The 12,613-nt window shown below is 53.9% G+C and overlaps 2 protein-coding genes and 1 long non-coding RNA gene across 3 annotated transcripts; 2 read left to right on the forward strand and 1 right to left on the reverse strand.

Moving 5' to 3' along the window:
* The first annotated feature begins 2,818 nt into the window (after positions 1–2,818).
* Positions 2,819–5,036, forward strand: HOXA2 (homeobox A2). The gene is made up of 2 exons (XM_040592806.1): positions 2,819–3,580; positions 4,265–5,036. The coding sequence occupies exons 1-2, from the start codon at positions 3,199–3,201 to the stop codon at positions 5,011–5,013; spliced, it is 1,131 nt and encodes a 376-aa protein (XP_040448740.1). The 5' UTR covers positions 2,819–3,198; the 3' UTR covers positions 5,014–5,036.
* A 509-nt stretch (positions 5,037–5,545) lies between these two features.
* LOC121087595 lies at positions 5,546–9,348 on the reverse strand. The gene is made up of 2 exons (XR_005827665.1): positions 9,203–9,348; positions 5,546–6,920 (listed from the first exon to the last, which is right to left on the reverse strand). It is a non-coding gene; the product is annotated as an uncharacterized LOC121087595 (long non-coding RNA).
* Positions 9,349–9,428: 80 nt separating this feature from the next.
* HOXA1 (homeobox A1) lies at positions 9,429–11,104 on the forward strand. The gene is made up of 2 exons (XM_040592807.1): positions 9,429–10,258; positions 10,673–11,104. The coding sequence occupies exons 1-2, from the start codon at positions 9,640–9,642 to the stop codon at positions 11,026–11,028; spliced, it is 975 nt and encodes a 324-aa protein (XP_040448741.1). The 5' UTR covers positions 9,429–9,639; the 3' UTR covers positions 11,029–11,104.
* Positions 11,105–12,613: the final 1,509 nt, after the last annotated feature.

Below are 12,613 nucleotides of genomic sequence, written 5' to 3' on the forward strand. Positions count from 1 at the left end.
AGAAAGGGATTGTAAATATATTTATGCCGTGCTGTTTGTTGTATATATAGATATGTAACGGTGAAAGGACAGGTTACGTAGTCTGATATTTTTCATTGAAACCTGATTATTACCCACTACAGACCGACGACTGATTATTATTTTGTAGGCGAAGGAAGCATTTTTGCAACATTGCGAGACACTGCCCGTTTCAGATGAGCGCCCATATAAAATTCCAGCCGCTCCCCCCCCCCCCCCCCCCCCGCCCCCCCCCCCCCCGCCTCGGATCAGCTAGGTTATACACAACAAAAGGTAACGGTACAGTCGGTGATTCTTACTGTGTGGCTCCTTTAGCACCACGAATTACACTTTAGGAAAATGTTCAAAGAGAAGGAATTTGGCGTTTCACCCCCCTTCCACTCCGAAGAAAGAAAAATACAGGCGATTTTGCCCCCTTCTTTCCAGAGACCGTACTCTACCCTTTCTTCGGAGCCTGTAGGTTGCAAATAAGAATTTCTATTTTTGCATTTAAGATTCGCCCGATTAAAAGATCCTGCTGGAGGCAGAAGCAATTGATTTGCCCAAGAATTTCGCATCCTCTCTCCAAAGGTTGTGTTCCAGGTGGTTTTTGTATTAGACTGACCACACGAAACAAATGTTCAGAATAGAGACACCCACACAGGTTTTACTCACAAAGCCTGGTTAAAGTCCAAACCTCTCTCTTTATTATTTGTCATCCTGCTGTTAATTCCAATATTTTCCAGAGGGAAAAAAGAAAAAAAAAAAAAAAAAAGCGCAAAGAAAAAGAAAAGCCCGACCCCAATGTAGGCACTGAGAAGCAAAATAAAAACGGACTTTTCCCACAAGCAGCCCAGTCCTCTGCCAGCATATTTTAAAAGCAGCTTTTTTCCTTGTTTACTTGCGTTTCTTGCTCTGCCTCTTTTCTCGGCCACATTTGATCTTGGAAAGAGCAAGAAGCTTTAAATGTGTTCTTAAGGGCCAGTAGCTGTCAAACCTTTTGGCGGCCAAGATTGATCGCGCGCAGACACCACCAGAGCTTTGTTTGGACTAAAAGCAAGAAAATTAAACCCCTTGCATTTTCCAACAGCATCGATATTTGTAAGGCATCCCTTTTGAGAGATTAAATGACAAGTCTCGTTCTATATTTTATTTAAACAAGCAACCACCAAAAAGCCCATTTAAAGCCTCCCGGCCCCTCCCCTCCCCCTCTCTCCAATGCCTTCGCAGATATGCTGCATCTTGTGGGTGCATTAACTTAAAACCGATTTTTAAAATGCACTTCGTGCAGTCTGGACGCAGACTGATCCGCTGAGTACTTGAGGTCTTGTTTCCTCCCCCTTCCCCTTCTTTTTCTTCTTCTTCTTTTTTTTTCTTTTCTTTTTTTTTTTTTTTTTTTTTTTTTAATTACGAAGACGGTTGCCGACTCCTTTTTGGCAACCCCGAAAATAAAGCGAGACGGCACCGCATCGCGCTGGCGATGATCTCTGGCTCCTTGAGGACGCGGAGAGCGGCTCGGAAGCGCTTTCCCCCCCAGCCCCCCGGCGCACCCCACCCCGCCAGGCACCCCTGGCTCCGCGGGAAGACAAGCCCAGTCCGGGCTTGCCCAGGGCGGCTGTGACCATAGGATTCATCAGGCTGGGGATTGTGGCCATCATTGTCATCGCTCTCCCTCTCGCCTCAGTCTGGTTGGAAAATTGTGCCCAAAGCATCCAAATTCGGGACTTGCCTCGACCTAGCAGGGGCGACTGGAGGCGGCGGCGGCGAGAGCCCAGCGTCGGAGGCGAGTGCCGTCTCTCAAGTCATAACCCCGCAGCATTTTCGCTCTGCCTGGCCCCGTGAAAACAAACCCGCTACCAGCCCATATATTTCCTGGTAATCGAAAATACTCACCAGACCCAGCCTACTACGGTTATTAAGCAAATTATGCCAGCAGACGGGAGTATCGTTTGCAAGCTAAGGCATAGGATTTGTTTTGTTGTTGGTTTTGTTTTTGTTTTTGTTTTTTTTTTTTTTTTTTTTTTTTTTTAAAAAAAAGAGGCAATAGCCAGACGCGTTCGCAGCCTCGCGATTTGGCTCGCCCAGAGAGGTACTCCTAGGGTTATGTTTTACGGTCCAATCCCGGGAAGCCAACTGGAGAGGGAAGTCATGAAGCACAAGGGCTGCTGCCTATGTGACTCTTCCCCTAGAAGCAAGGTTGCTGAGGAAGATCCTGTTAAACAATGGCTCAGCACCGGCGGCCAATTGTTCTCCGTACTGTACACCCGATAGCCAGCAAAAAATAATAATAATAAAAAATGTTAAAAAAAAAGGAAAAAAGAAAGAAAGAAAAAAGGAACAAACAAGGGGAAAAAAAAACCAGGAAAGAAAAAGGAGCCCATCGAGGCTGAGTCGGGAAGGAGAAACTAGTTTTGGAGGAAGTGGTATTCCTAGGAAAAAATCAAGACCCTCTGCTTCAGACTCCTGCCTGGGTGCAACTTCTTATGCGGGGGCCTGGCGGTGTCAAAACTTTGAAGATTAATGGATTACTTTGTTAATGACTCAAGGCGTCAGATTGAGGTGCTTAAATGATTTGTGAGGTGCAAAGCGTTTTCCTGACAGTCCCAAACAATGAGAGAAGAGTGTGCGGGTGGAGGCGAGGGAGGCAGCAGGCTGCAGGACAGACAGCCACACACACACACACACACACACACACGCACACACACACACTCGCGCGCGCGCGCGCACACACTCGCAGCCTCTCACACAAACATATCCACGCACACGCACCCTCCCCCCCACCCCCGATCATTTCAGATTAGGACGCCAAGGGGATAGATACTCGAGATATCATTTCCCTCTTTAAAAAAAGTGTAAATAAAGCCTTTCTGGCCCCCAATGAGGCGTTCCTTCCCGACTTTTTTGGATCAATCAAACAGACAGTGGCTTCTTTTGATTAAAGCCCAAATTGTCATTGGGCAGAGGCAATCATGTGACAGCCAATTCGGTCCAATTTCAACCTTGTCTCCATGAATTCAATAGTTTAATAGTAGCACGGTCCCCATACGGCTGTAATCAGTGAATTAGAAAAAAAACACCCCACCAGCGATCTTCTATGCTATATTTTTTTCTCCTCTCTCTCCTTTTTCCTGGGCCTTCCCCCCCCCGAGCCCCCTGAATCCGAGGGAACTTTTTCTCCGCGGGGGCTGCCAGTTGAAGGCCATGAATTTCGCATTTGAGCGAGAGATCGGTTTTATCAATAGCCAGCCATCGCTTGCTGAGTGCCTGACATCTTTTCCCCCTGTCGGTGATACATTTCAAAGTTCATCAATCAAGAACTCGACGCTTTCACACTCGACACTGATTCCTCCTCCTTTCGAGCAGACCATCCCCAGCCTGAACCCCGGCAGCCACCCTCGCCACAGCGGCGGCGGTCGCCCCAAGGCGAGCCCCCGCGGCCGCAGCGGCAGCCCGGGCCCCGCCGGCGCCCCGCCGCCCCCGGAGTACCCCTGGATGAAAGAGAAAAAGGCGTCCAAGCGATCCGCGCTGCCGCCCGCCTCGGCCTCCGCCTCAGCCGCTGGACCTGCCTGCCTCAGCCACAAAGGTCAGTCCAAAGACTTGCCGCCGGCCCCGCCGGGCCGCTTTTTTGGCTCCCCGCATCCCCCCGGCTTCGCGGGGGGACGAGGCGGAGGGGCGGGCGGGCGGGGAGGACGGAGCTGGCGGGGCTCTCTGGAAACCCAAACTTTCCCCAAACTTGCTTAATGCCGGATGATTTATTTGAGTTGGAGCTGACCTCTCTTGTCTCGCCGTTCTAGAGTTAGGATATTTGACAGTAATGAAGAGTGATAGATTGCTCCCGCTCAGCTAAGCAGCTGATGCATTAATTATAAATTGCGGTATGGCTAATATAAAGTTTGCTCTGGTGTGGGGAGGTTGGGGAGCTGGAGGCAGTAATTTTGCGGAGGTGGCCGAGGGGCACGCAGCACCGGGCGCTCAGCAGTGTAACACAATGGGTTTACTGCATCCAAAGGCGGCCATTTTGTTGCAGTTGCTATTTTATGCTATATGGACATATAGATATAGACACATACGTGCAGAAAGAGCACTCCCCCCCATCCCCCACCCCCGGGGATGCGATGTGCTCGGGTGCTGAAATTCAATCCGTGCATTTATCTGTTTTGGGTGTGCGTGCGTGTGTTTTTGCTTTCGCTGTTCTGGCGATGGTGCTTTGGGGTGCGTGTGCGTGTGGTGGTGGTGTTTTTCTTTTTCTTTTTTTCTTTTTTAACAGACCCCCTTGAAATCCCCGATAGCGGTAGCAGTGGATCTAGGCGGCTGAGGACGGCTTACACCAACACCCAGCTTTTGGAGCTAGAGAAAGAATTTCATTTCAACAAGTATCTCTGTAGACCGAGGAGAGTTGAGATTGCAGCCTTGCTGGATCTGACTGAGAGACAAGTCAAAGTCTGGTTCCAGAACAGGAGGATGAAGCACAAGAGACAGACCCAGTGCAAGGAGAACCAAAACAGCGAAGGGAAATTTAAGAGCCTAGAGGACACGGAGAAAGCGGCGGAGGAGGAGGAGGAGGAGGAGAAATCCCTCTTCGAGCAAGCCCTCAGCAACGTCTCCGGCGCGCTCTTGGAGCGGGAGGGCTACGCTTTCCAGCAGAATGCCCTCTCCCAGCAGCAGGCGCAGAATGCGCACAATGGCGAGTCCCAAACTTTCCCCGTTTCGCCTTTAACGAGCAATGAGAAAAATCTGAAACATTTTCAACATCAGTCACCCACTGTTCAAAACTGCCTCTCAACAATGGCCCAGAACTGTGCAGCTGGCCTGAACAATGACAGTCCTGAGGCCCTAGATGTCCCTTCTTTACAGGACTTCAACGTTTTCTCCACAGATTCCTGCCTACAGCTTTCAGATGCAGTTTCCCCCAGTTTGCCAGGATCTCTGGACAGTCCCGTAGATATTTCTGCTGACAGTTTTGACTTTTTCACAGACACACTCACCACAATTGACTTGCAGCATCTGAATTACTGAGAAATTAAAGACGTCCTCTCCAAGGGTCCTGCTTTCTCCTCTTTATTCTTCTTTATTTTTTCCCGTGAATTAATTTTATTTCCCCCCCCTCCCCCCTTTTCCTGGTCAGTATTTTCTGTTTGTTACCTCCCTCTGCTATGCCATTTTGCCGTTTCTTACGAAGTTTTAGTTGTGTTCAGTTTTAACCTAGCCACATTCTAGGTCCTTCTATGAAAGCAATATATGAGGTCTGTAAGAAAGTGATCATATAGGAATTGTATCTTCACTTTCTTTTTATTTTTGTATTGCATTAGGATGCGTTGTCATAAGTATTTTTGGTAGAATAAATTCTTGTTTGCTACAAGGAGCTTTCTCTTTTTTCTTTCTCTTTCTCCCTCTCTCTTTATCTCTCCTTTCAATACTGGTAACATGACGGGTCTTTCTCCCCATCCCTTCTACTATTAATTTACTAATAATCAAAATCCAACATTCTGACTATGAGCTCTGCCCTTTTGGTAATTTATAATTTAGGACTTTCATTAGAGAGGAAAAACACATTCAAATTCTTTATTGCAAGGGTTCTCACAAGGGTAAAAAAACAAACCAAAGAAACTAAAACCATTCGCATCTTTGATGAAGACTTCTTCCTTTTAATGGATAAACGTAGCATCTTATGCCTGTGAGAATACAAAGCTTGGAAATGGTGAGCTGTAACAAAAGCATGAACGAGCACTTTCTCGTAAGAGACTCAGTAGGAGAAGTGTCTCCTGCAGAAACTAGCCTGTTACACACACGAAAGGCTTTTTTTTTTGGGAAACAATCCTGTTTTTCTAGAAAGTAGTGCTTAGCAGCCAGCAAGCTTTTTCAGGAAGCATATCTTAAAAAAATATTAAAGCTCACAGAGAATGCGCTTGGTTACTTCTTACGTGCTGAGCGGTCCAAGAAATCAGCCCTAGAAAGAGAGGAAATGGAGAAGTTAGTCACTGTAAATTAAAAAGGGTGGCAGAAACGCAGGGGGAAAAAAAGCATGTAGGGAGGAATCAGCCCCTCCACTTGGTCTTTTTGAGGGGCGGTGCGGGGGCACAGCCGGAGGTATCTTTTCTGTTTCAACCTTCTTGCGGGGAGAAGGACTGATAAGGAAAAGGGGATACCGACTTTAAGTTAAAACTTCCTAGGGGCTCCCCACTCTGCTGGCGGCAGCAAAGATGGGCTTTCAGAAATCTCCAACAAATTGCCTGCCATCCGGCTAGCGGCGTTGCCGAACCCCAAAGCGGAGAGTGAGCCCCGTCCTTCTAGCTGGAATTGAGCAACAGATGCCAGGGGGGCTCTGCTGCTTCGGGGCCAGGGGATCCCGGGCGGGTGCGGTGGCGGCTCCCTGTGTGCCTCTGAGTGCGTGTGAGTGTATGGTAACACCACACAGGCGAGTGGGGCTGGAGCGGGGTCCATGCACCGCTGGCCGTCCATGCGGGGAGTGCTGTCTCCCAGCCCTGCAACATGTTGTGGAGCTGGGATGCGTGGATTATAGCTGGAAGGACTGAACGCAATTCTTCCGAAAGTCATAAATCAAATTCTTTCTATGAATGAGAATGTCATCAAAGAGATCAATTGCAGGAACACATGCACAAATAAAAATCCTCTTACGTATTTGCCGGGGCTGGAGATCCCCGTCTAAAACCATTAAGTGAGAAGGCGTTTAGTCATAATTCATTTTTATTGCTCTTTTAAAACAACAGCTTGGCTGAGCTGCGGACGCAGCGAAACCTCGGCCCTGCATTTTCTCCTTCCCTCTGCTCCAGTCCTGTCCCTGCGGAAAGCGAGCAGCCTCACCGGCATTTTAACTCCTCTGCCACTGGGTTAATTTGGACCACAACGTGGACGTACGGGTTGAGGTTTCTTTTTTGTGCCCAGATTTCTGGATGCTGACAACGCTTAAAAAAAAAAAAAAAAAAAAAAAAAAGAAGAGGAAAATAGGCTTCAAGATTTAAACTCCATTTAAACAAATGGGGGGATACAGAGAGCAGGAGCCGCCTCCGATTCTCCCGGTGAGCCCTGGGGCCACATCGGGGGCACAATCCCACAGAAAAACCTAAAGCGCCGGGATCGCCCCCTTGGCCCCAATCCGGGGGCAGGAAACGCGGAGCGGAGCCGCGGAGGGCCGCGGAGGGGCCGGGCCGGCCTGCGGGCAGAGGGAATGGGCGTCCCCTTTGCTCCGGCCCTTCTCGTGGTGTTGCCCCCGCGCACAGTACAGGCAGCAAACCCCCAAAGACCCGCCCGAGAGACAATGCAACAAAGAAGACAATGGCACGAAAAAGGGAGAGAAAAAAGGATTTCAGGATGCTGGAGACTGTAAGAGAGGTGCTGTGATTCAGCAGAATTGAAGGGTAAACCGGCTCTATTTATAGTAAAATATATATTTTTTTCTTGGCTGGCTGAAAAAGCACTGAAAAGATGCCAGTCCTTTTATTAGTAAACAGTCCCAGCGGCCTGCCTTTTTTTCTCTGCCTTATGCAGTATTTATCATAACTGGTTTACAAGAATGAAATAAATGTGTTTACAGCTGTAACCATAGCCAAAATCGGTGCAGTATAATGCCATAAATGCCTCTGGAGTGTTGTTGCTCTTGTCTTCCACCCCGCCCCCCTGGAGTTTAAGAAACTGAACCTTTCCAGAGGGCCCTTAACCATCCGTGCCTGCCTGGTAAATCAGAACCATTAGAAGTACTGAAGGCATATGGATAGACGCGTGGTGGAGAGGGCAGCCCTTCGGTTTGGGTTGGCAGTAGAGAGGCCATGGAGGTGGCATGGGATAAGGGCTGACCTAATATAGTGGTAGGAGAGCTTTGCACCTAGGAGAGGATGTTGTCGTTCATGTGGGAGGGAGGAGCTTGAGGATTTGTGTCTCTCTGTGTGTTCGCGAGCTGGGAGAGGTGGCGGGATAGAAGAGACTTTTGGATTTCAAAACAAGCAAGAACCGAGCGTGAGAACAGAGGGACGCAGGAGACGGCTGGAAATGCACCTGCAGAAATAAAGGCGGCAGCCCCTCCTGGGGCTGGTGGCAGGGAACATGACTTTCCATCCCTCTATCCCCCGGGTTCACGTTTCGCGGGACGCCTCTTTGAAGCGTGTTGGTGCCGTCCTCTCTCCCTGCAGACGGCTGGGTGCCCCGGGATGGATGGATGCCCGGCCTTTACCTCCCCTTGCCTTTTCCCCATACGTAAATCGAGTATGAGGTCGCAACCCACGTCCCACCGTCCTCTCTCCTTCTCTATCCAAGGACACTTTTTTCTTTTTTCCGTGGGGGTGGGGAGGGGTGGGTTTGAGTCGATGCTCAGCGCGGTTCCCAAGGGTCCTGGGGCCGTCTCTGCCACTGGCCATCTGCCACCTCCCGCCACTACCGGCCCGGGCTGCGGAGCGCAGGGACAAAGAGGCCGGGGCGGCGGGCCCTGCGCCTCCCGCCGCTCCCTGCCCCTGCCCCGGGCCGCCTCCCCGGGTTGCCGGGCTGCGACCCGCGGCACTCCAGGCAGTCTTCCGCCTGCCCGGTCCCAGGGCGGGCGGGCTGCAGCGGCGCTGCGGGGACCCAGCAGATGGGCTGCGGGGCCCGCCGGCCCCCGCCCAGTCATCCGTCCCCCTGCCCCCGGCTCCTCCTCCCCTATCCCAGCTCCGTACTGGCGCGGGTGGGCCCGGCGGAGGTGCGGGGGGAGCAGGGATGCGGGCCAGGGGGAGGCCGGTGGGCCTGGGAGCGCACAATGGCCGGCAGTCCCAAAAGCGGCTCATTTCTATGCTAATGTCCGCGGCCGCCTGGTGATGCGGCTGGACAAGCCCCTTTAACTCTTGGCGTGGCGTCGCGCTGGGACTGCGGCGGGGCAGGACCAGCGAGATGTCTTGCTCTTGTTCCCATCCCCATCCTTATCCCCATCCGTGTCCTCGGCCCCATCTCCATCCTCCGCTTTATCCTCATCCCCGTCCCTATCTCCATCCCCATCCCCGCAGCAGTCCCCAACCACATCAACAGCCCCGTCCCCAGGGCTGACTCTCCCAGTGCTGTCGTAGCCTCCCTCCCCCCCCCCCCATCCCCCCCCCGCCCCGTACCGGGGATTCAGCGACCCCGGCCGGGGGGGATGGGGGCGGGGGGCGCGGAGGTGCCCAGCGCCAGCCTGACAGCGCCGACAGCAGGGGACCCGCCGGGGCCCCCTCGCTGCAGCAGCACTCACCCTGGAGGGGACAGCCGGTGGGCTCCGCGGGCCGGGCGCAGCCTCCGGGTCTCTCCTGCCTTCCCCTCTTCAGCCGGCGGGCGGGACCTCGGCGGCAGCAGCATCAGCGGCGGCAGCAGCGGCGGGGCGATGGCCCGGCCCGGCCCGGCCCCCCCCCGCCCCCCCGGGGGGCCGCCGCCGCCCTGCCCCGCGGTGCCGTGCCGCGCCGTCGGAGCGCTCGGCGTTTAAATGCCCCCGACGCAGCGATCTATCAGCGGCAGGAGCCGAGAAAGTCCCGCAGGCGCCGCAGCCATTGGCTGCCGTCCCCCACGTGCCTGCCCGCTGCCTGTACCTTCGTGTCATTTTCCTGCCGGCCCCATGGAGGAAGTGGGAAAGTTGGCGCGGCCCCGCCGGACGCTGAAGACCCGGTGGCGGCGTGACAGAGGGACGCGGCGAGGATGAGCTCCTTCCTCGAGTACCCCGTCCTCGGCGGCGAGGCGGGGGGCTGCGCCGCCCGCGCCTACCACCCCGACCACGGGGTTACAACTTTCCAGCCCTGCGCCGTCAGCGCCGGCAGCTGCAGTGGGGAGGACCGCTTCCTCGCGGGCCGCGGGGTGCCCATCAGCCCCCACCGCCACCACCACCACCCCTCGGCCCAGCCCGCCGCCTACCAGCACCACGGCGGACTGGGGGTGTCCTACGCGCACCCCAGCTGTGGCCCGACCTACGGCGCACAGGGCTTCGGACCGACGTACGGCCCCTACCCCCTCGGGCAGGACGCGGAGCTGGGCGGCGGCTTCCCCCCCTGCGCCCCCGCCGTGTACTCGGGGAGCATCTCCTCCGCCGCCAGCGCGCAGCACCCGCACCCGCACCAGGGCTACGCGGGGGGTCCCGCTCAGTACGTGCCTCCCCCCTACGGGCAGGAGCAGCAGAGCCTGCCCCTGGGCACCTACAACCATGCCCTGTCTCCCCTCCACGCCGGGCACCGGGGAAACGCCCGCTCCCCCTCCGCCGAGACCTCGCCGCCGGCGCAAACCTTCGACTGGATGAAAGTGAAAAGAAACCCACCCAAAACAGGTCAGTGGCCGCCGGGAGCGCCGGGGCGGGGGCCGCCCGTCTCTCTCTTTGCCCTGAGGTGCGGGGAAAGCGGGGTGCCCCACGGGGTGCGGGGCAGGTAGGGCGGCCCGCACCTCTGGGAGCAGCCGCAGCTGTTTGCCCGCGGAGCTGGCTTCCAGCGCCGCGTGCTCCCGACTCCCCCTCTCCGCCTCTCCCGCGGTCATATTTCTTGTAATTCATAAACCACTTATCAAGTTTCCTCTGACACTAGAGGCTGACTCCGGTTTAGCACCTCGCACTCCATCACTCACCCTGCCGGGGCTTCCCTCTTATCCTAAGAAGTTCTTGCTCCCTATCGCTTAGCCGGTGTGGACATATTGATTACGTCGCCTATAAATCATTTGCGCTTACTTACCGCTGCATGTCCCCTCGCAGGCAAGGCTGGCGAATACGGCTTCGTGGGGCAGCCCAACACCGTCAGAACTAACTTCACCACCAAGCAGCTGACCGAGCTGGAGAAGGAGTTCCATTTCAACAAGTACCTGACCAGGGCCAGGCGGGTGGAAATCGCTGCCTCCCTCCAGCTCAACGAGACGCAGGTGAAGATCTGGTTCCAGAACCGGCGGATGAAGCAAAAGAAACGGGAGAAAGAAGGGCTGCTGCCCATCTCCCCCGCCACCCCCACGGGCTGCGAGGAGAAGACGGAGGAGTCCTCGGAGAAGTCCTGCTCGTCGTCCTGCAGCGCCTCGCCCGCCTCCTCCGCCTCGGACACGCTCGCTGCCTCCAACTGAGACCCGTCGTGCGCCGACGGCCGCCCGCCGCGATGCCCCCGCCAGCGCAGCTCGCGTCCGTTCACCGCGGTTATGTCGGTCCCTCGGTCGGTCGGTCGGTGTCCCCGAGAGGTCCCGGAGCGCCGGCGTCCCCCCCCCGCCCCCCCCCACTCCCCGCCGCCGTCCCGCCCGGGGGTGCCGGCTCCGCCGCCTGCTTGCCTCCCAGCCGCCAGATCCCGGCGTCTCGGTGCCAGGGCAGGGTTCCTTCGCCCCCTACCCCCAGCCCTTTCTTCTGGAGGAGCTGTGTTGGCACATGTGTAAGGGTCTCCCTCCTCTGCTGCAAGGACGGTCCTCCGAGTTTCCCTGAGTGAAAGACAGGTTATATAGGGTACATAACCTCACGAAGAGATGCACTATTGCAAGTGTTTACACAACTTCTAGGACTTTCATCCCCTTAATTTAATGTATTCTTTGTTCGTGTCTATGAGTTTGTTGCTTGTAAATACTTTGTCCGAGAGATTTATCTTTTTACAGATTTTTCTAGAAATGATGTTTCGATTATCAGGTTAAGCAGGGTGAGCGCATTCGCCAAACTGGATTCACTTTTGTATTGGTAAAGCTGATGACCGTATCAAGTAAAAGTCTTAAGCTCAAGCAGATACCTCAAAAAAGTAGCGCTACTTCTTTAAATGTGACAAACAAGGCTTCAATTGCACTAGGTTTTGTAAACCTGACCCGGTGTGCTTGCTCCCCCCCTTCCCTCCCCTCCTGGAAAGCTGTGTTGGATTACGCTCAAACCGAAGGGTATAACCATCCAAAAGACCTCACCTCTTCCTATTTTCATATTAACCCTCCGTTAGACTCGATGTCTTTTCAACATACTTGTGAATGTGACGAATGGCCAAATGAATGTATAATTTCTGTGGTTGGTGTCCAGACCATTGCATGATGCACCGTGCTTTGCTGTACTGCGAGTACACTGAGTTCTATCAGTTGTCACATGTGAACGAAATGTCGTCCTGATTTTCTGTACAATCATGAAAGGCTCTGGGATTCCGCCAGTGATGGAAGCCAGGGCAGGATTTACGGGTCCTTATAATGTCTGTAATAAATATATTCCACTTTCAGGTAGCTCTCATCTGCCTACCTCTGCGTGACGTCAGCGCTGAGTCACAGGCTGGGCTCAGCAGTTTGGTTTCCTTTATTTTCCACGGCTGGGGCCTTTCCAAGGAGGGAAAGGGAGGAAGAGTCTCCCAGTGTTACCCTTCATGTTTTGCCAGGGTCAGAGCTCTGGTTGCCCAGCCTGACTCATAACACAAAGCTTCTTCCTTTCCGATGCTCAAATAATATTATTTTTAGAAAATATAAGGCCCTCCTCTCCCTCCTCCATATGATCCTGATCTATCTCTGAAGCCAAAGATGAGAACTTCCTGGGTCAAGTGCTAACCTTTTCACCTCGGGATGGATGTTGACACTTATATAAACAGAGCACCCTTCAAAAGCAAAAACTGTCTTCAGCAAGTCTTTCCTTGCATCCCAGGCCTCTCGCCGAGGGCTGCACATTTAATTAGCCCGGGGACTAAGCTGGGCTTCCCTCTCCCGCTGC

This window comes from Falco naumanni, chromosome 4 (assembly GCF_017639655.2).
Source record: "Falco naumanni isolate bFalNau1 chromosome 4, bFalNau1.pat, whole genome shotgun sequence".
Lineage (NCBI taxonomy): Eukaryota > Metazoa > Chordata > Aves > Falconiformes > Falconidae > Falco > Falco naumanni.

What these genes read in the sequence shown, in the direction of transcription:
- HOXA2 (XM_040592806.1), top strand. Translation starts at nt 3,199, where the DNA reads ATGAATTTCGCATTTGAGCGAGAGATCGGTTTTATCAATAGCCAGCCA. An exon ending in TGCCTGCCTCAGCCACAAAG is followed by an intron (nt 3,581 to 4,264) that starts GTCAGTCCAAAG and finishes CTTTTTTAACAG; the next exon opens with ACCCCCTTGAAATCCCCGAT.
- HOXA1 (XM_040592807.1), top strand. Translation starts at nt 9,640, where the DNA reads ATGAGCTCCTTCCTCGAGTACCCCGTCCTCGGCGGCGAGGCGGGGGGC. An exon ending in AAGAAACCCACCCAAAACAG is followed by an intron (nt 10,259 to 10,672) that starts GTCAGTGGCCGC and finishes GTCCCCTCGCAG; the next exon opens with GCAAGGCTGGCGAATACGGC.